The sequence below is a fragment of the Schistocerca gregaria genome, chromosome 6 (genome assembly GCF_023897955.1).
Source record: "Schistocerca gregaria isolate iqSchGreg1 chromosome 6, iqSchGreg1.2, whole genome shotgun sequence".
Lineage (NCBI taxonomy): Eukaryota > Metazoa > Arthropoda > Insecta > Orthoptera > Acrididae > Schistocerca > Schistocerca gregaria.
Genome location: NC_064925.1, coordinates 382,222,459 through 382,245,515, shown reverse-complemented (window position 1 = coordinate 382,245,515; position 23,057 = coordinate 382,222,459). Strand labels below are relative to the sequence as shown.

The 23,057-nt window shown below is 41.2% G+C and overlaps 1 protein-coding gene across 4 annotated transcripts in view; it reads right to left on the bottom strand.

Annotated features, from left to right (window-relative positions):
* LOC126278092 (lysosomal-trafficking regulator) overlaps positions 1 to 23,057 on the bottom strand; it is a 543,055-nt gene that overhangs the window by 325,089 nt on the left and 194,909 nt on the right. For all 4 annotated transcript variants that reach the window (XM_049977936.1, XM_049977935.1, XM_049977937.1 and 1 more), the window contains exons 18-19: positions 18,870 to 19,132; positions 5,776 to 5,948 (exon numbers count right to left, since the gene is read on the bottom strand). In XM_049977936.1, the coding sequence (XP_049833893.1) occupies positions 5,776 to 5,948; positions 18,870 to 19,132 (436 nt within the window). The remainder of the gene's footprint in view (positions 1 to 5,775; positions 5,949 to 18,869; positions 19,133 to 23,057) is intronic.

The following is a 23,057-nucleotide window of genomic DNA, read 5'->3' as shown; positions in this document are numbered from 1 at the left end:
AAGCAGAAAATTCCAAGAAAGAAACTATACATACTATCAACGACTTTTCAAGCAGACTACACAAAGAAGAATGAGGAATACCATTCAAAAATATACAAAGACTACATGAAAGTTACTTTACAGTGCTGTGTTAAAAATGACAATGCTGCTTACTATCAATGTGTTCTACACTGTTGCCTCTAAATTTTGTGACCTGGTATGCCACTGGACACTCCTTTTATAGAAATCTGCTGTCACAGATGATAATAAGATAGAATCCATTTCTTTCACTACAAAATATCCATGCTTTATCGAACATTCCCCAGTTGCTTCTGACAACTGCCTTTGCTGCTCTCCATCATGATCAATGTTGATGTTGTTGTTGTCTTCAGTCCTGAGACTGGTTTGAGGCAGCTCTCCATGCAACCCTATCCTGTGCAAGCTGCTTCATCTCCCAGTGCCTACTGCAACCTACATCCTTCTGAATCTGCCTAGTATATTCCTCTCTTTGTCTCCCTCTATGATTTTTACCCTCCATGCTGCCCTCCAATACTAAATTGGTGATCCCTTGATGCCTCAGAACATGTCCTACCAACCGATCCCTTCTTCTGGTCAAGTTGTGCCACAAGCTTCTCTTCTCTCCAATCCTATTCAATACTTCCTCATTAGTTATGTGATCTACCCATCTAATCTTCAGCATTCTTCTGCAGCATCACATTTTGAAAGCTTCTACTCCCTTCTTGTCTACACTGTTTACCGTCCATATTTCAATTCTATACATGGCTACACTCCTTATAAATACTTTCAGAAAAGACTTCCAAATCTATACTCGTTGTTAACAAATTTCTCTTATTCAGAAACACTATCCTTGCCATTGCCAGTCTACATTTTGCTCCCCAAATAGCACAACTTATTTACTACTTTAAGTGTCTCATTTCCTAATCTAATTCCCTCAGCATCACCCAACTTAATTCGACTAGATTCCATTATTCTTGTTTTGCTTTTGTTGATGTTCATCTTATATCCTCCTTTCAAGACACTGTCCATTCCGTTCAACTGCTCTTCCAAGTGCTTTGTTGTCTCTGGCAGAATTACAATGTCGTCAGCGAACCTCAAAGTTTTTATTTCTTCTCCATGGATTATAATACTTACTCCGAATTTTCTTTTGTTTCCTTTACTGCTTGCTCAATATACAGATTGAATAACATCGGGGAGAGGCTGCAACCCTGTCTTACTCCCTTCCCAACCACTGCTTCCCTTTCATGTCCAACGACTCTTGTAACTGCCATGTGCTTTCTGTACAAATTGTAAATAGCCTTTCGCTCCCTGTATTCTACCACTGCCACCTTTAGAATTTGAAAGAGAGTATTCCAGTCAACATTGTCAAAAGCTTTCTCTAAGTCTACAAATGCTAGAAACGTAGGTTTGCCTTTCCTTAATCTTTCTTCTAAGACAAGTCGTAAGGTCAGTATTGCCTCACGTGTTCCAGTATTTCTACAGAATCCAAACTGATCTTCCCCGAGGTTGGCTTCTACTAGTTTTTCCATTCGCCTGTAAAAAATTGGTGTTAGTAGTTTGCAGCTGTGGTTTATTAAACTGATTGTATGGTAATTTTCACATCTGTCAACACCTGCTTTCTTTGTGATTGAAATTATTTATTCTTCTTGAAGTCTGAGGGTATTTCACCTGTTTCATACATCTTGCTCACCAGATGGTAGAGTTTTGTCAGGACTGGCTCTCCCAAGACCGTCAGTAGTTCCAATGGAATGTTGTCTACTCTGGGGTCCCTGTTTCGACTCAGGTCTTTCAGTGCTCTGTCATACTCTTCACGCACTATCGTATCTCCCACTTCATCTTCATCTACATCCTCTTCCATTTCCATAATATTGTCCTCAAGTACATTGCCCTTGTATAGACCCTCTATACACTCCTTCCACCTTTCTGCTTTCCCTTCTTTGCTTAGAACTGGGTTTCCATCTGAGCTCTTGATGTTCAGACAAGTGGCTCTCTTTTCTCCAAAGGTCTCTTTAATTTTCCTGTAGGCAATATCTATCTTACTCCTAGTGAGATAAGCCTCTACATCCTTACATTTGTCCTCTAGCCATCCGTGCTTAGCCATTTTGCACTTACTGTCGATCTCATTTTTGAGACGTTTGTATTCCTTTTTCCCTGCTTCATTTACTGCATTTTAATATTTTCTCCTTTCATCAATTAAATTCAATATTTCTTCTGTTACCCAAGGATTTCTACTAGCCCTCATCTTTTTACCTACTTGATCCTCTGCTGCCTTCACTACTTCATCCCTCAAAGCTACCCATTCTTCTTCTACCGTATTTCTTTCCCCCATTCCTGTCAATTGTTCCCTTATGCTCTCCCTGAAACTCTGTACAACCTCTGGTTCTTTTAGTTTATCCATGTCCCATCTCCTTAAATTCCCACCTTTTTGCAGTTTCTTCAGTTTTAATGTGCAGGTCATAACCAATAGATTGTGGTCAGAGTCCACATCTGCCCCTGGAAATGTCTTACAATTTAAAACCTGGTTCCTAAATCTCTGTCTTACCATTATATAATCTATCTGATACCTTTTAGTATCTCCAGGCTTCTGCCATGTATACAGCCTTCTTTTATGATTCTTGAACCAAGTGTTACCTATGATTAAGTTGTGCTCTGTGCAAAATTCTACCAGGCAGCTTCTTCTTTCATTTCTTAGCCCCAATCCATATTCACCTACTACGTTTCCTTCTCTCCCTTTTCTTACTCTTGAATTCCAGTCACCCAAGACTATTAATTTTTGTCTCCCTTCACTATCTGAATAATTTCTTTTATTTCATCATACATTTCTTCAATTTCTTCATCATCTGCAGAGCTAGTTGGCATATAAACTTGTACTACTGTAGTAGGTGTGAGCTTCGTATCTATCTTGGCCACAATAATGCGTTCACTATGCTGTTTGTAGCAGCTTACCCGCATTCCTATTTTCCTATTCATTATTAAACCTACTCCTGCATTACCCCTATTTGATTTTGTGTTTATAACCCTGTAGTCACCTGACCAGAAGTCTTGTTCCTCCTGCCACCGAACTTCACTAATTCCCACTATATCTAACTTTAACCTATCCATTTCTCTTTTTAAATTTTCTAACCTACCTGCCCGATTAAGGGATCTGACATTCCACGCTCCGATCCGTAGAACGCCAGTTTTCTTTCTCCTGATAACGACATCCTCTTGAGTAGTCCCCGCTCGGAGATCCGATTAGGGGACTATTTTACCTCCGGAATATTTTACCCAAGAGGACGCCATCATCATTTAATCATAGAGTAAAGCTGCATGCCCTCAGGAAAAATTACGGCCGTAGTTTCCCCTTGCTTTCAGCCGTTCGCAGTATATCCACAGCAAGGCCGTTTTGGTTATTGTTACAAGGCCAGATCAGTCAATCATCCAGACTGTTGCCCTTGCAACTACTGAAAAGGCTGCTGCCCCTCTTCAGGAACCACACATTTGTCTAGCCTCTCAACAGCTATCTGTATCGCTGAGGCACGCAAGCCTCCCCACCAACGACAAGGTCCATGGCTCATGGGGGGGATGATCAATGTCACTTCCTGAATTGAATATTCACATTCATGAACAAATCACTAGATTACCAACTGCCTTGCACTCATACACCTGAGTTATTTTGTTGTGAAAATTTGGTTTACAATTCTTATCATTATCACAAAACAAAAGTACTCCCTCATACTCAGCATGCAATATTGTGAAAAAGGCAATGTTAAATACTATAACAGAAACATATGTACAATGGATGAATTGAATTGTTGCCAGTGTTTGTCACTAGTACTTCTTTTCTGAGTGCCATATTGTAAACAACAAGAAAGAACTTGGGGATCTACAGTTGAGCAGGAAGATATAAGTGACAAACTGACAATTATGCTTTGTGTAATGCAATAATGTGTAACGCATGGGTTGTGGCTGAAAACTTTTAATTGCAGGTGTCTGCATCTTAACAAGTCTTCTTTACAGTAAATAGCAATCTGTTTGATACAGAGTTCAGTGTTAGCCTTCTATCATCATGATCTTGCCCTATGTACCTCACTCATTTTGTTTGTTAGTCTGCTTTCTCATTACCACAATTGCTACATGCCACCACTCACAGGAGTATCAGCTTCTTCCTTGCATCTCTCAAAATATTCCATACATTGAAGTTATGACAATTATTCTAAAGTGGTTTTTTAGCAGCAGAAAGGTCCAATTGTAGAGTATCAGACACTTCATAGAATACTATAATTTGGTTGGTTGGTTGGTTTGGGGAAGGAGACCAGACAGCGTGGTCATCGGTCTCATCGGATTTTGGGAAGGATGGGGAAGGAAGTCGGCCATGCCCTTTCAGAGGAACCATCCCAGCATTTGCCTAGAGTGATTTAGGGAAATCACGGAAAACCTAAATCAGGATGGCCGGACGCGTGATTGAACCGTCGTCCTTCCGAGTGCGAGTCCAGTGTACTATAATTTGTATTAGGTTTGTTTCTTCATATACTAAAACAGATGATAGATCTGCTGGCAAACTAGTATATGGTCTCTTGCCTGAGTAAAATATGCAGCCACTTACAATGTAATCCAATTGAACAGATAAAAAAATCTTCTCATTAAGTGGCAGCAGCATAAAACAAATACAAATCGTAAGTAAAAGTGCAAGCTTCCAGAGCCAGTGGCTCTATGAGGTGTGAAGGAAAAGGACTGGTGAGGTATAGGAAATGGGACACATTTGGGATAGTCACCCAGAACCTTGGGTCAGATAAGATTTACTGAACATGATGAGAAGGAAGGGAAGTCTTTCCTTCTCATCCCATCAGACCTGCAGTTCTGGACAACTTTTATGAACTCTTCCCATTTCCTAAATCTCGCCAGTCCTGTTGCTTCGTACCTCTTCCTTCCCCTTCAATCTTTGTGTGATAAGAAGGAGCCATTGGTTCCGAAAGCTTGCACATTTACTTAACTTTAGTATGTGTTTTCTTCTGGCGCAGTTTGATAAGTAGATTTTTTATCTATCCAATTACATTATATTTTCAAAAATTTATTATTTTTGTTGATTTATTAATCTCTTATTATAATGTGGCATATTGCTATATCACTATATTTGGATGCACAGTGTGATTATAGAAAGGCTTGCTGGAAACAAGAGTGAGAAATCATATAAAAACTGAAAAAGTCTATTGTTGAATATCTTGGTGGAGAAAATGACTAAATAACATTTACAGTGCATGCAGAGTATTTAAAAATAAATAATGCTAGAAATCTATGGTTTTTTCTGTTTATTTACAACTTATTCCCTGTTGAAATGTATGAAAATAAAGTATGAGCATGCTAAATATCCTGATAAAACACAAATGATTACCATGAATGAAAAGTGTGCTAAGGTAACAAATTTGGAGATTTTCAGAAAAAAAGATCACTTATTTGGACCATGATGAGTTTCAAGAAAGAAATAGTGAAGTGAATTAATGGAAATGTGACAAATATGTAAAAATGTTTACCACCAATTGTTTGTCAGTAGCTATAGGCACTTTAATGCAACCAAGCTTACGTAAGTCCTATAAACTGACTTCCGAAGGCAATTACTTCAGATAATACAGTATTTAGAGAGAGAGAGAGAGAGAGAGGGGGGGGGGGGGGGGGAGGATGGAAAACAGCAATGTAACTAAGTTCTAAACCCACAAAATAACAACCAGGCATTTATATACATACAATTTAACCTTCACATGATAAAAACAATACATATTATGCAAATGTGATGCATTTTACCTATCAGAGTAGCATCTCTACACCTGAGACTCAGACCAAAGCCTTCCAGCAATGTTGATACCATCCCAATCTTTGCAAGCCGTGCACAGTTTTCAGCACAGTCTCTGCATAATGCTGCAAGTTGTTTCAATACTTCCACTGCTTCTTTACTTTTCTGCTGTTCTTGTGGAAGCCTGGAGAACAAAAATAAATATATAGTCCTATTTTAAATTAATGCACAGGCTCATCATAATAGAAAAAGGCAGTCTCATGTCTCAAGGAACATAAACATCCTGATGCAGCTACTTGCAAATTACATTCACAACTACAAAATATTATTTATTTAGCCACTAGGTTCCTGCTGGTAGTTTCAAGAGCACCATGCAGAAAGTACGAACACACAATTTCACCGAGCAAGGTGGCGCAATGGTTAGCACACTGGACTCGTATTCGGAAGGGCGATGGTTCAATCCCGTCTCCATCCATCCTGATTTAGGTTTTCCATGATTTCCCTAAAACATTTCAGGCAAATGCCAGGATGGTTCCTTTGAAAGGGCATGACCGATTTCCTTCCCAATCCTTCCCTAACTCGAACTTGCGCACCGTCTCTAATGGCCTCGTTGTTGACGGGACGTTAAACACTAACCACCACCACCACCACCACCACACAATTTCATCTGAACTGTACAAAATAGTCTTCAATTACTAGTTTATAAACAAGGAAAATATTCAAAGGCAGGTACTTAGTGCAACATTACGTAAAGTATAATGCAAGTGAGTGCTTTCTCATGGTGTGGTAGAGGGTGGAAAGGAGAGAGGGAGAGGTGAAACAGAGAGACAGAATTCCACAAAGTGAAAATTATTCACATCTGGTTTTTATAATAAGCAAGACTGAAAGGAAAAGCAGTGCTGGTGGTACAAGTTACACACTACCTTTCCTTGCATTCATCTGTGACATACATTTTGTCTCCTACAAAAGAAATCACTGAGAAACCCCACTTGAACAATGGGATGTAAAATAGCTGCCGTACACAAGAAAGTGCAGAGAAGTTCATGCCACCAGGAATGTGACTTTACTGAATACCGCAGGTCTATAACTCACTCCCTGACAAAAAATGAAGCACCCAGGAGACATGCTCAGATGTCAATATAACTTCATACACTTACCACCATCGGTAGGTACGTAAACGATTAGAGTTGCAATTCTCTGTGACAAGTAGAATTGCTACCAGAGATCATTAGTGCTGGTATGGTTTATAAGGAGCATGAACAGTGTCAGATGTTGATTGGTCATTGTTTAGATCATGGACATGCCACACCCTCGTGTGAGACAGCATTATCAGCAGCTAACAAACATTGAAAGTGGATCACTTTGGGTCTCCCTTTGCCCAGCTCATTGAATCATACATTATCTAGATTTTTAGGACTATGGCCCAATGTAGGCCAACATGGGAATATGAGGGCAGGTATTCTCATCGTCAAGATTCTGTTCAACTGTGTCTGACCACTAGAAGGGAGCATTTCCATAACCTATTTTATCTAGTCCATTAATGTTATGCACCACTACAGTTGCCACACCAGATGATTATGATCTGTATCAGTGACACTGTAACCTGCCAAATCTCAAGTGCCGTACCTTGTCTGCACTTGTTCTAATTTAGTGCTTATAATAAACCGGGTCTTGCATAACATTTTCAAATTATATGAGCTTACAATACCATCTTATTTTGAGCCAGGGTTTTATCTATTTTCAGATACGTAGAGTTAGATTCATATTTTTGGATATTTACAAAATGTTTTAGTAGTCTGCTTCAAGCTAGTTGAACTGATATTTTTTACATGTTATCAGGTTATGCTACAAGAATTAGTCTTCCTAATGTCAGAAGAAGATATAAAAATACAACCTTATTTTTTATTTTATTTTATAAAATCAATATTATGTCACTTACAAAATATGTCACATTTATGTAATATAGCAACCTACATTTTACTACTTTTATGAAGCAGCTTAACACCTATAGTTTTGAAAACATTCAATTTAATTTGTCACTGTCATGTCATGTCTTCTTCTTCATCTTTTGTTTCACCCTCTTTGGAGTACGTTGGATCAATCATTTCTTTGTGCAGTGTTCTTTTCTTAGGGCCTAGTATTTGACCATTCTCTCTGATCTTCTTTTCCCGTCTTCTTTCAAGATGAAGGGTTTGGACTTTTGTGTACATTTGTCTTGGAACCATATGTTCTCATGTTTAGTAATTAATTTAGCCGTTCAATCAATAAATGAATTTTCTGAAATCTTAAATCTACTAGGTCTTCCTCAGTTTCTTTAAACCAGTTGGGTTTCGTTTTGCAGTTATGGAAAAAGTCAAAGATTTGTTTAGTTGATCTGTTGGAATTCGTTCTGAGAAGATGACCATAAAAATTTATTCTCCTTTTTTGCATAGTATCTGAAAGTTTTTCAATTTTCTTGTAGAGAGTTTCATTTTTTATGTATATAATCTTATTGTCTTGAAATTTTGGCCCTATGATTTTTCTTTCCTTTTGCTCAAGTTCCTCCATTTAGCCTTTGAAATTCATGTTTAGTGTTTCTGCTGCATACAGTGCTTCTGGCTTAATCACCGTCTTGTAATGTGTAATTTTGGACCCCCATGAAAGGGATTTCTTATTGTATGTATTTTTTGTTAGTTGGAAGGCCAATTCAAGTTTATTTTTTCTGGATTCCATTGCTTTGCTTTCCCCAGCATTCCAACTAATCAATTCTTTTACTATTTCAATCTTCTGTTCTTGAACTTTCAGGTATTTACATGAGTGCTTGATGTTTGTCAATATCTTAGTTTTTTCAAAGGAGATGCGAAGCCTATTTTAGCTGCTTGTTTCTTTAGTTCAAGGATTTGTTAACATGCTTCTTCCATTGTTTCGGCAGACAGGGCCATATCATCTGCAAAAGCAATGCATTTTACTTTATGATTCTTCTTTTTGCAACCCAGTCTTATACCACTCTTAGTATTTGTGTTCCATTCGCTAACTATTTTATCAAGCACACAATTGAACAGCAACAGTGAGAGCCCATCCCCCTGTCACACTCCCGTTTTTATTTCAAAGGGTTCCAATAACTCACCCATAAATTTAACTATCGAAAATGTATTTGTAAGGGTCGCTTTTATAATATTAGTTGTTTTCTTATCCAAACCCATTTCTTCCTTGAGTGATAATAGAGATTCTCTATCAATCGAATCATATGCTTTTTTGAAATCAATGAAGGAGATTATGTGTGTCTTTGCCCTTGATTTTTGGTGTGCCATAATGTCTTTTATTTTCATAATTTTTTTTCAATAGTACTTTTATTTCCATAATATTTGCAAATAATTTTTATATACAAAAAGCAAGTAACTTTGATTTGTCTTCAATATTAAAAGTGGAAATTTATACAGCACCAATATAAATCAACAAATGTTCTGGATGCTTCTAAAACATTAGTGGACTGATATATTGAAAATGTGTACCAAAGATATGTCAACTTGATCTACATCTACATCTACATTCATACTCCGCAAGCCACCCAACGGTGTGTGGCAGAGGGCACTTTATGTGCTACTGTCATTACCTCCATTTTCTGTTCCAGTCGCGTATGGTTTGCGGGAAGAACGACTGTCTGAAAGCTTCCGTGCGCGCTTGAATCTCTCTAATTTTACATTCGTGATCTCCTCGGGAGGTATAAGTAGGGGGAAGCAATATATTCGATACCTCATCCAAAAACGCACCCTCTCAAAACCTGGCGAGCAAGCTACACCGCGATGCAGAGTGCCTCTCTCGCAGAGTCTGCCACTTGAGTTTGCTAAATATCTCCGTAACGCTATCACGCTTACCAAATAACCCTGTGACGAAACGCGCTGCTCTTCTTTGGATCTTCTCTACCTCCTCCGTCAACCCGACCTGGTACGAATCCCACACCGATCAGCAATACTCAAGTATAGGTCAAACGAGTGTTTTGTAAGCCACCTCCTTTGTTGATGGACTACATTTTCTAACGACTCTCCCAGTGAATCTCAACCTGGTACCCGCCTTACCAACAATTAATTTTATATGATCATTCCACTTCAAATTGTTCCGTACGCATACTCCCAGATATTTTACAGAAGTAACTACTACCAGTGTTTGTTCCGCTATCATATAGTCATACAATAAAGGATCCTTCTTTCTATGTATTTGCAATACATTACATTTGTCTATGTTAAGGGTCAGTTGCCACTCCCAGCACCAAGTGCCTATCCGCTGCAGATCTTCCTACATTTCACTACAATTTTCTAATACTGCAACTTCTCTGTATACTACAGCATCATCCGCGAAAAGCCGCATGGAACTTCCGACACTATCTACTAGGTCATTTATATATATTGTGAAAATCAATGGTCCCATAACACTCCCCTGTGGCACGCCAGAAGTTACTTTAACGTCTGTAGACGTCTTTACATGGATAACAACATGCTGTGTTCTGTTTGCTAAAAACTCTCCAATCCATCCACACAGCTGGTCTGATATTCCGTAGGCGCTTACTTTGTTTATCAGGCGACAGTGCGGAACTGTATCGAACGCCTTCCGGAAGTCAAGGAAAATAGCATCTACCTGGGAGCCTGTATCTAATATTTTCTGGGTCTCATGAACAAATAAAGCGAATTGGGTCTCACACGATCGCTGTTTCCGGAATCCATGTTGATTCCTACAGAGTAGATTCTGGGTTTCCTAAAACGACATGATACTCGTGCAAAATACATGTTCTAAAATTCTACAACAGATCGATGTCAGAGGTATAGGTCCATAGTTTGTGCATCTGCTTGACAACCCTTCTTGAAGACTGGGACTACCTGTGCTCTTTTCCAATCATTTGGAACCTTCCGTTCCTCTAGAGGCTTGCGGTACATGGCTGTTAGAAGGGGGCAACTTCTTTTGCGTACTCTGTGTAGAATCGAATTGGTATCCAGTCAGGTCCAGTGGTCTTTCCTTTGTTGAGTGATTCCAGTTGCTTTTCTATTCCTTGGACACTTATTTCGATGTCAGCCATTTTTTCGTTTGTGCGAGGATTTAGAGAAGGAACTGCAGTGCGGTCTTCCTCTGTGAAACAGCTTTGGAAAAAGGTGTTAAGTATTTCAGCTTTATGCGCGCCATCCTCTGTTTCAATGCCAACATCATCCCGGAGTGTCTGGATATGCTGTTTCAAGCACTTACTGATTTAATGTAAGACCAGAACTTCCTAGGATTTTCTGTCAAGTCGGTACATAGAATTTTACTTTCGAATTCACTGAACGCTTCACGCATAGCCCTCCTTACGCTAACTTTGACATCGTTTAGCTTCTGTTTGTCTAAGTGGTTTTGGCTGCATTTAAACTTGGAGTGAAGCTCTCTTTGCTTTCGCAGTAGTTTCCTAACTTTGTTGTTGAACCATGGTGGGTTTTTCCCGTCCCTCACAGTTTTACTTGGCACGTACCTGTCTAAAATGCATTTTACAATTGCCTTAAACTTTTTCCATAAACACTCAACATTGTCAGTGTAGGAGCAGAAATTTTTGTTTTGATCTGTTAGGTAGTCTGAAATCTGCCTTCTGTTACTCTTGCTAAACAGATAAACCTTCCTCCCTTTTTTTTTATATTCCTATTAACTTCCATATTCAGGGATGCTGCAACGGCCTTATGATCACCGAGACCCTGTTCTGCACTTACACAGACGAAAAGTTCGGGTCTGTTTGTTATCAGTAGGTCCAAGATGTTATCTCCACAAGTCGGTTCTCTGTTTAATTGCTCGAGGTAATCTTCGGATAGCGCACTCAGTATAATGTCACTCGATGCTCTGTGCCTACCACCCGTCCTAAACATCTGAGTGTCCCAGTCTATATCTGGTAAATTGAAATCTCCACCTAAGACTATAATATGGTGAGAACATTGATGTGAAATGAATTCCAAATTTTCTCTCAGTTGTTCTGCCACTAATGCTGCTGAGTCGGGAGGTCGGTAAAAGGAGCCAATTATTAACCTAGCTCGGTTGTTGAGTGTAACCTCCACCCATAATATTTCACGGGAACTATCCACTTCTACTTCACTACAGGATAAACTACTACTAACAGCGACAAACATGCCACCACCAGTTGCATGAAATCTATCCTTTCTAAACACCGTCTGTGCCTTTGTAAAAATTTCGGCTGAATTTATCTCTGGCTTCAGCCAGCTTTCTGTACCTATAACGATTTCAGCTTCTGTGCTTTCTATCAGCGCTTGAAGTTCCGGTACTTTACCAATGCAACTTCAACAGTTTACAATTACAATACCGATTGCTGCTTGGTCCCCGCATGTCCTGACTTCGCCCTGCACCCTTTGAGGCTGTTGCCCTTTCTGTACTTGCCCAAGGCCATCTAACCTAAAAAACCGCCCAGTCCACACCACATAACCCCTGCTACCCGTGTAGCCGCTTGCTGCGTGTAGTGGACTCCTTACCTATCCAGCAGAACCAGAAACCCTACCACCCTATGGCGCAAGTCGAGGAATCTGCAGCCCACACGGTCGCAGAACTGTCTCAGCCTCTTATTCAGACCCTCCACTCGGGTCTGTACCAAAGGTCCACAGTCAGTCCTGTCAACGATGCTGCAGATGGTGAGCTCTGCTTTCATCCCGCTAGCGAGACTGGCAGTCTTCACCAAATCAGATAGCCGTCGGAAGCCTGAGAGGATTTCCTCCAATCCATAGCGACACACATCATTGGTGTCGACATGAGCGACCACCTGTAGATGGGTGCACGCTGTACCCTTCATGGCATCCGGAAGGACCCTTTCCACATCTGGAATGACTCCCCCCGGTATGCACACGGAGTGCACATTGGTTTTCTTCCCCTCTCTTGCTGCCATATCCCTAAGGGGCCCCATTACATGCCTGACGTTGGAGCTCCCAACTACCAGTAAGCCCACCCTCTGCAACTGCCCGGATCTTGCAGACTGAGGGGCAACCTCTGGAACAGGGCAAGCAGCCATCTCTGGACGAAGATCAGTATCAGCCTGAGACAGAGCCTGAAACCAGTTCGTCAGACATAGTTTTCAACTATGTTTGAGTACAGTTCACAAGACTCTTTGCTCTGAATGATGTCAACAAAGAGCTACTAAAATATTTTTGTTGTAGAAACTGTGGCTTCATTTCTTGTGAAAAATGTTTATAGCATGTCTGCTGAATTGGAAGAAGTGCATTTAAAAAGTGGACGTGAAAAAATTAATGAACTATACATCAGTCACTGCTATAGGACAACCTTGGACTAACTTCTATTTTCAGTAAGGTTATCAATTGGACAACCACCCTAGGTGATGATAGTGATTGCAAGTTAAATAATTCCAACTTGTGTATAAATTTCTCCTCTTAAAACATTTCCATAAATATTGCCTTACCAGGGTTGCTCACTTCTTTGCAATAAATTTGTACTTCCAACATCTGAAGGCTGCTCAAAAAGTTAGGTGACTTTTCAAATTGCGCAGGCAATGAACCTTCTATTATTGATCTTTTTAAAAAATGCTGCAACTTACCAAAAGAGAAAGTGCTGGTAGATAGACATAATAAAAAACACACAAATTTCAAGCTTTCGCAACCCAAGGTTGCTTCATCAGGAAAGAAAGAAGGAGAGTGAAAGATGAAAGGATGTGGGTTTTAAGGGAGAGCGTAAGGAGTCATTCCAATCCCGGGAGTGAAAAGACTTACCTTAGGGAGGAAAAAAATGACAGGTATGCACACACACACACACACACACACACACACACACACACACACAAACACACACACACACTGGTGCGCAGCCATCAGGGTGTGCACACTGACAGACTAGGAGTCAGCAAACACATAGCACACAGGAAATGGTTGCTCTAGTAGGTGTCTGAGACAGCGAACCACTCAAGACAATGGGCAAGCCAGGCAGTGCAGAAGGATAGGTCCAAATGGGAACAGGTGTGCAAGGAGTCAGAAAGGAGGAGTCGGAAGTGGGTCCTCCAGTGTTTAAGGCAGAAGAGGTTAAGTTGGTAAAAAGGTCAGCCAAGAGGGCACCTGTGACACGTCCTGGGAGGACCCCAAAGGGAATGATGCGCATTAAAGTCACCGAGTAGCAAAAATGGGAGAGGTAGCTGTGCAATAAGCTGAAGGAAGTCTGCTGCAGTGACACTGAATGACAGATGGACATAAATGGCACAGATGGAAAAAGTCAGGTGGGGAAGGAAAAGACCAACTGCAACAGCTTGAAGGTGGGTAGTCAGGGAGATGGGTGGACTATTAATGTCATCCTGTACGAGCAGCATGATGCCCCCATGAGATGGAGTGCTGACCTCAAGGGGAAGTTCAAAACGAATCGGTAAGAAATATGAAAGCTCAAAGCGATCGTGAGGGGGCAATTTCATTTCCTGAAGGCAGAGTACAAGGAGACGCTGTGATGCTAAAAGCAGCCGTAAATCCTCTTTGTGGGACCAAAGGCTGTGAACGTTCCATTGGAGGAGAATCATGATGAGGAAGGGCTGTAGGGGTGTCACCTCAGCGGTTGCTGAGTGACAGCCGGTGAAGAGTCGCTACTACAGGGCACAGAAGGAGGAGGATCCTCCTCCATGTGGTCCCCAGAAGCATCGCCTTGCTTGTGTGGTCAGTCTATGCAGTCCAATGCTGAAAAGTGGTTGGTGGTGTGCACCGGTGACATGGAGGCTGCCCGGGCTAAGGTATCACGTGGCAACACCATCAAAGAGGATCTTCGAGTTGGCAAAGGAGAAGACTGTTTGCCATTGGTGGACTTCTTTGAGCCTTTCTAGTTAGAGGAAGAGTCGGGTGTTGTTTGACTGGAGGGATGGAGGAATTCTTCACGGGAGTACTCCTTCTGTCCTCTCTGGCCTACTGGTTGTGTAGCTGGTGGCTTCACCCCTTGAGGCGAGAGTTTGACGGCTTGTTGCACAGCTGAACGGGGGGATGGCAATGCTACCTTGACACTGGTCGATTTCACAACCTCAGACCTGAATTGGAGGTCGCATGTCAGCATGGTCATGTCCATCATTGAGTGAGAGGTAACAAGAACAGAAATATAGGTGCCAGATGGGAGAACACAGTGTTTGCGACTAGCCAGAACTTGCAAGTGACTGGGTAAGGCACTTTTTCCTTCACCTGGATCTCTTGGACAGCCCACTAACTACCACTGCAGTTGATACAGCAGGGAGAAGGAGGTAAACAATCACCCTCATGCGCATCCCTACCACAGATTACATCTTTGGCTGGGTGTCGACAAGACGTTCTAGTGTAGTTGAAACGACGACACTGGTAGCAGCGCATTGGGTTCAGAATGTACGCCTGGACTGTGATACTTCCACAGCCTGCTTTGATCTTGGATGGAAGCACCACTCAATCACTGGAGAGAAAGAGAGTGTGGGTGGGCATTAAGTAGGAATCTACCTCTTTCATTACACGATGGACAGCAGTGATCAGAGAGGTAAGACTGGAATTCGGCTTCGGTTAGACCATCGAGCAGCCTGGTGTAAATTACACCATGGGAAGAATTCAGAATTCTATGAGCCTCGAAACAAACAGGGTAGCTGTGGAGAAGCAAGCCAGCAAACAGTTGTTGTGCTTGAGAATCAGAAGTAGTCTCCAAAAGCAAAGTGCAATTCTCTAAACGAGAGCAAGATTTCACACATCTGGCAATTGCATCAACACCTTTCTGAATAATTAACAGATTTACTGTGGTGAAGGGCTGACAGTCTTCAGTATGTGAGACTACGAGGAACCATGGTGCAGTGGGAAGGGTCTTTGAATCATTAGCCTCATTACAGTTACATTTCATTTCATAGATGCTGATTGTGAAGATGACTGATTCAATGCAGGAAAAAATCCCCATGACTGCCAGAATCTGCGATGGCATGCTCCTTCTAACTGGGGGTTCCCTTCAAAAGGGGACGCACCCACCTTAGGTGATTGTTCACATCTCAGGTCACACCTCCTGGACACCTGACAGAGTGACCAATTGGCAATCTGGTAAGGTTGCAGGTCAGGCAAACACCTCTCCTTGGACCTGGCCTGTACCAGGGGATACATGTGAACCGTACCTGTCGACCCAGGGCTGGGAATTACATCTTACCCAGACACCTGTTAAGTGTCAGATGCATGGGCCAGCCTTCAGGTGCACACAGAGGAGGAGGAGGAGGAGGAGAAGAGGAGGAACCTCAAACACCAAAATGGAGGAATGAGAGGAGACGGGAAACAAAGAAAGGAATAGGGGGCAAAAAGCAAAGGTGAGACTGTCCTTACGTCAGTGACAGACAATGCAGAACATTCCCAATAACATCCCAGACATGTTCGTCAAGGGAGTGGGAAAATAATAGCAAGAGGATAGATATGTAGCATGGAAGGGAAAAAATGCTGCAAAGGTTGGGACCCCATGGTAGCCAAACATGAACCCGCAGAAGAGTGGCGAGCCCCCTGGGGGTTCGTTTGTCTTTGACACATTGAAAGGTTACATATGTTTTAGTGTGCTTGGTGGTTTTCGATTATTATAAAAAGTTGAGCAAAGAATCTGCACAAAATTTTGTGTGAAACATGGAATCAAGTGCTCTAAAACACTTGATATGTTGACAGTGGTTTACGGTGAGTCTTCTCTGAGTAAAAAAAATGTTTACAAGTGGTACAAGCTCTTCCAAGATGGCTGGGAAGATGCCAATGATGAACCTCGCTCTTGATGCCCCAGTGCATCAACACAGATGACACCACCGAAGTTGTGAAGAAAATTGCCTAGGGTGATTTAAGGAAATTGCAGAAAATCTAAATCTGAATGGTCACATCAAGATATGAAGCACCATCCTCCTAAATGTAAGTCTATGTGTGTCTGTGTGTTACCTGCTCCACCACCTCGCTTGGTGGAGGTGTGTGAGGATATGACACATGAAATCTGTTTGTGGACTATATTTGGGGGGGGGGGGGGGGGGGGGATATTGCCTGTCTGTGAAGGCCTATTTGAGACATTCAGTGTACCAAGCTAGTGAGTTCTTTTCACTGCGGGTACATCATCCATGGGGGGTAAGATGGTAAGATTGTGTGGGAGGCATTTTATGGTGTAGAAGGGATGGCAGTTGTCAAAACCAGGCACGTTTGTTGGTTAGTGGATTTTACATGGACAGATGAGTGGATGGAGTCATCAACATCCAGGAAGATAGTGCATTGGGTAGAGGAGGCCAAGGTGAAGTGAATGGGAGAAAAGGTGTTGAAGTTGTGACAGGATGTAGATAGAATGTCTTGGCCTCGAGTCCAGATCGTGAAGATATCGTCAAGAAATCTGATTCAGACTAGGAGTTTGGAGTTTTGGGAAGCTAGGAAGGTTTCCTCTAGATTGCCCATAATCAGGTTAGCATAAGAGGATGTCATGCATGTGTTCATGGCTGTGGCATGGATTTGTTTGTATGCCTCCCCTTCAAGGGAAAAGAGGTTGCGAGTCAGGATATAGTTAGCAACACGTATAAGGAACAAGACGGATAACATGGAGCCCGAAGGATTTCGGAGAGGGAGTCTTTTAATAGCAGTAAGGCTAAGGTCATGAGGGATGCTGGTTTACAGGAAAGTGGCACCAACAATGACAAGTACGGATTCAGGAGATAAAGGTAGTTTCGGGCGATTGGTTGGAGATGTTGGTCAATAAGAGCAGAAATTCTTTCAATGGGAGCACAACAGCCAGCTACAATGTGGCACCCAGTATTGTAGTGTTTGTGGATTTTGGGGAACATGTAGAGGGTTGGACTTGTGGGATGGGATCACTATGGCAGAGTTTCCATGTGGAGGAGCCAGACAGCTGGCTGACGTCTTCTGTCAGACAGTCACTGCGACTAATCCCAATAGTGGTGAAGCCTTAGTCTGCAGGGATGCTGATTACGTCAGGATCTGTTTCCAGGTTGTGTACAGTTGTCCTTTCTTTTGCCAAAAGATAAGTGTTCTTAGGAAGGCATCTGTGAAATAAGGAATTCCTGGAAGGTGACCAGAGGGTTACTTGGGAGGAAAAAAAAAAAAAAAAAAAAAAAAAAAAAAAAAAAAAAAAACAAACACAGCTAAGACAGAGCATATGAAAAGAATGGTAGAAGATAAGTGGCCAACAAGAGCAGTTTCACAGCAACTTCCTGAAAAAGAGACGAAGGGGAAGACCATGAAATGGGTGCCTAAAGCATGTCCAAGAAGCAATGGAGAGAACAGCAATAACTCAGGGTGAGTAAGAATGGCAAAACTGAGGCATTTGGCAACAAAGGTATGGGACATGGTGATTGCTGTAGGACACCCCCCCCCCCCCCCCCCCACCAGCACAAGAAGAACAACAACTGTGTCTGCTTTGTATATGTTGGTATATGTGTATCTACTAAGAAAAGAAAGAAACATGCACTGCAATGCATGCCAGGCACAGTTAGTAATATGTAAAATATATTAAAGTGCTATATGGTAAACCCTCAAAGATCCTGTATTTAAGGTAAGTCAAACTGAATACAAAAGTATCGCCAATCAACAAGATGAAGGATTTTACAGATAAAAGGCAGTACCCTTGCTTTAATTCAATTAACACGAGAGACTGTGATCATTCAAATATTATGTAATTCAGTGTTCTTGATTCTTCATCAAAAGGAGAGAACTTTTAATCATTATTATTTTTAAATTATCAAAGAAAACCAGGAATAAAATACAGGAAGCAAAAGATTATTTGCAACTTGTACAGAGGCTGGACTGCAGTTGTAATAGTCAAAGGGCATGAAAGATAAGGTGCAACTGAGAAGAGACTCAGACAGTGTTACTTAGTCTGCACACTGAGTAAGCTGTTAAGGCAAGTGACCAAAACTTCATAAAAGGAGAAAAAATTAAAACTTTGAGGTTTATGGATGATGATGCAATTTTAACAGATGGGGGCAAAATTCTCTGAAGATCAGTTGAATGGAAAGGTTAGTGTCATAAGAGATTATTCAGGAACTGTGCCAACATTGTGCATGGGTACCAAATTCCACCAAATAGAGCTTTTTTCAACTTTTATTTCAATGTAACATGTAAAATATACCAAATATTGGAAGTAAAAGAAACTTCCACAAATAAAATATTCCCCAAGTGCTTACCGGATAAGTATATCTACTGCCAATTTGCAGAGCTGGGGTTCAATCAGCCGAGCTGAGCGGCGGTGGTGGTGCTCGCTGTTGTGGCTACGTGCACACAACACTTCATACCTCCTGGAGCAACGAGGATCGTCAATAGCACAGGCACTGCTGACAGGCTGCAGTGGTATCTCCACATCGGCCTCATAGCCCTCATCAGCTGTCACATAGCTCGAGCTGGCGCCCGCACTCTCTCCGTCGTCATCAGCCTCCTCTTCAGACAGCATCTGCTCCAAACACAGTGGCTGAGTAGCATTGTCAAAAGTGGAAATCCTGTCTGCTTATCACTACAAATTAGTTTATGTTTTGACCAGGGAAAAAACTGACACACATAATTGTTCTTTTTAGATAAGTGTTCTTGTGAGGAACAGAAATTCATATTCTACTAGTACATAATTTTTACAGATTTCAAGAGCAGTACTTTTATATAGACACACACACACACACACACACACACACACACACACACACACAAAGGAAGTAAATAAATGATGCTAATAATGTAGAGAGCTGGTTTGCTATCTCCACAAACAATGCTGTAAGGTAATGGCTGCACAGCTGGTAAATCGGAAGCCGACTCAGTTACGTTCAGGTGCAAATCTGTGCCACCATCCTTGCGTGACAGTGTCCTCCTTCACAAAACACATAGTACTGCTGATGAGAGCACTCAGCAGGATTATATTCAACACTTAAAAGGAGTTTTTGAAGTAAATGTGTATTCACCACAAGACGTACAGGGGATAGGCAAAATTATGTGAACAGTGATAGTAATGGGATGGTTGTGTTTGATGGTCAGCAACGCAGGTAAGGCACATGTCAAGCTGCACTGTGTGTGTTCAGTACGGACTAGGGATCAGTGCAGGTTGTTTATGAGTAGTGCACACTTTGTATTTGCATTCAGAGGCCAAGATCGACATGCAAGGAAAGACCTAACAGAGTTCCAAAGAGGGCAGATTGTCGGGTCTAATTATCTGGAGCATCAGTAACCATGACAGTCAACTTATTGAATGCTTCAAGAGCAACTGTTTCAACAGTCATGAGAGCCTACGCAAAACATGGAAAGACATCATTGTGTAAATGTAATAGTGGATGCAAATCAAAACTAAATGACAGAGATAATCATACGCTAACATTAATTGTGGCAAAACACAAAACTATGCCCGCTTAAGTGAGTGCAGAGCTCAATAGCCATCTTCAAGATCCCATATCTATCAATAGTTTTCACCGAGAAATCCATAAAGCAAATATTCATGGATGAGATGCTATACTGAAACCATTATTGATGACATCCAATACAAAGAAGGATGGAACATTGTGTCAGGAGCATAAATCCTGGGCAGCTGATCAGTGGAAACACGTCATACGGTCCGACGAGTCATTGTTTTCATTATTTCCAACATCGGGCTAGGTTTACATCTGGAGAATGCCACAACAAGCCTACAGTCCTGATTATTTGATTCCAACGGTTAAGCATAGAAGTGGAAGTGTGATGGTGTGGGCAGCCATATCATGCTGTTCTGCTGGACCCATCATTACTCTCAAAGGCCGTGTTACAGCCAATGATTATGTCAGCATTTTAGATGATCAGGTGCATCCCATGATTCAAATGATGTTTCCCAACAATGATGCCATATTTCAGGACGATAATGCACCCATTCACAGGGCCAGGACAGTAAGTTGTGGTATGAGGAGCGTGCAACTAAACTTCAGCGTCTTCCCTGGCCAGCACTGTCCCAGACTGGAACATTATTGAACCCTTGTGGGCAGTACTAAAGGACAGACACCACAGCAGATTTCCACTCCCTCATCACTACAAGACTCGGAAGAGGTTCTGATAGAAGAGTGGCATAACATTCAACTGGAGACTACACAATCATTTTATGCCAGCATTGCACAAAGAATCACAGCTGTATTATGGGCAAATGGGAGTCTAATCATTTATAATAAACCATTCCCAAGTAAGTAAAGGTGTTCAAATTACTTTGCCTATCCCCTGTAAGTAAGGCACTACGAATAAAACTTATGATGGACATAAGGAACTAGAAAGAAGACAGAGAGAGATTTAAAACTATATCTTTCTTGCCATATGTGGGAGCTTGTCATTAAAATGACTTTTCGCACTTCATTGAAGACAGCATTACTTTTGAGTTTCACCACAGTGTGCCCCCTTTTATTCCTGTGCTACATTATAGGCTGCAGTGTATAGAGCGAAGCTGCAATAGTAATTGGCATCGCCAGCTGGCCTTACACCATGCGACACATATTGGTCACATAGTGTGAGGAAATGGAATGTTTGAGAGGCTTCTTATGCTTGAGCAGTGGGGAATAACCATTCGAACAAGGCATCAAACCACATATCACTCACAATTTGCATTTCCAGATTACTAATAAATTTTAACTTCCAAGCGTACTGACGGTCTTTCTTGTTCGGAGAACGATAATTTACTAATTTCAATAACTTAAATAATTTTTATGAGAAAAGTTAGATGTTTTAATTAAGGTGAACTTTTATTAAATGTTGAAGTGGACCAATCAGAAGCAAGCAGGAGGAGGCAGGTATGAAACGGTGGCTAAGCATCTGCAGGAGTCGCAATTAGGACTGAAAGTTGTAGGTAAGACCTGTACTGTAAGTGATAGGACAATGAGTAACAATGAAATATTTCATGTGATATTACTGATGTCTAAACTAAAAGTTAAAGCATATTGTGTCCAATGTAACTGTTGTTCACACTGTTCAGGAAATATTTCAAGTTTCAAAATTTACTTTTATTGGCTCTGTGTGTCTGCAACCTGTTCACAGCAAAGTTTTAATAAATTTGGAGAGGCATTTGTGGCATCCTAAGTCAGTATCCATGCCTTTATTTCAGCCAAGTCACAATCTGGAATTTTATTTTGCACCACTGTTTGTCCTTGCACCATTCAATACAGGAGCAATGAACTTACGACCTGTTGAGAAGAAGAATCCAATGGGGACATCAATATCTACAAACGGCATCCACAAGATATCTATAGAACATACCAAGTGAGCTAAACACTTTCAGATAATCAGTTAAAATGCATAAAAGTGTGAGGAACGTCAATTTCATAGTGTGTCTGTTATTTTTCAGTAATCAAAATGGTGAAATTCAGTACCAGTTGGCGTAATGTGTTGAGGCGGAAGTCTGCATACCAATTTTCAGAAATATCTAGTAGGCACTGGCATACACCTTGAAGACCAGCACTTACGTGATAAAAAGGCTTAATAATCTGCAGTGCACATCACTTTCCACTGTTTATTTTCACTTTGCTATTTTTTCACCGTATTTGTGTTATAACAGATGATTCAGTGCTCCACAAGACTGGATTTTACGAGGTACCTCCAAGTGTGGCCTTTCGGACATTGGACAGACAACTTGTACAATCCATGAAAGATGCACGCAACACCATAGGTACACCTGGCTCTTACAGCTTAGTATATCAGCTGTGGCAGAGCACTGCATCGACACTGGTTACTCTATGTGGTAAGAAAATATCTAAATTCTAGTGCTGATGTCATCTTTTTGGGACTTCATGATAAAAGAAGCAGTTGAAATTCGTTTGGCAAAGAATTTATTTAACAGATATGGTGGTTTCCTCCTGGAGACATCACAGAATTCTGTGCTTTCTTCAATTAACTTGCAAAGACTTCACTACATTACAGCTCATAATGTGTCTGTATCCCAACATGGACTGACTGCATAGCCATAGATTCAATTTAAGCATACTTCTTAGCCACCAATCAATGTGTATCTGTGGCCACACGCACAGTGGCACAGCTTACAGGTTTAAAAGCACAGAGTGGGTGTTGTAGAGTCAGTCTGAAGAAGATCGGGGGTTGTACGAGTCACAGGTCGTGCCTGTCATCAATGTATGTGCCAGCTATATCTACATACAATTCACAATTCATCGAACCATCTTTAGGCTACTCTTCTGCTGTTCCACTCTGTAACACTTAAATCTTTCCATGCAGGCCCTGATTTCTCTTATTTTATTACGATTATTGTTTCTACCTATGCAGGTGGGTGCCAACAAAACATTTTCATATTCGAAGAATAATGAGACTGAAATTTCATACAAGATCTTGCCACAATGAAAAATGCCTTTGTTTTAATTACTGACATCCCAATTCATGTA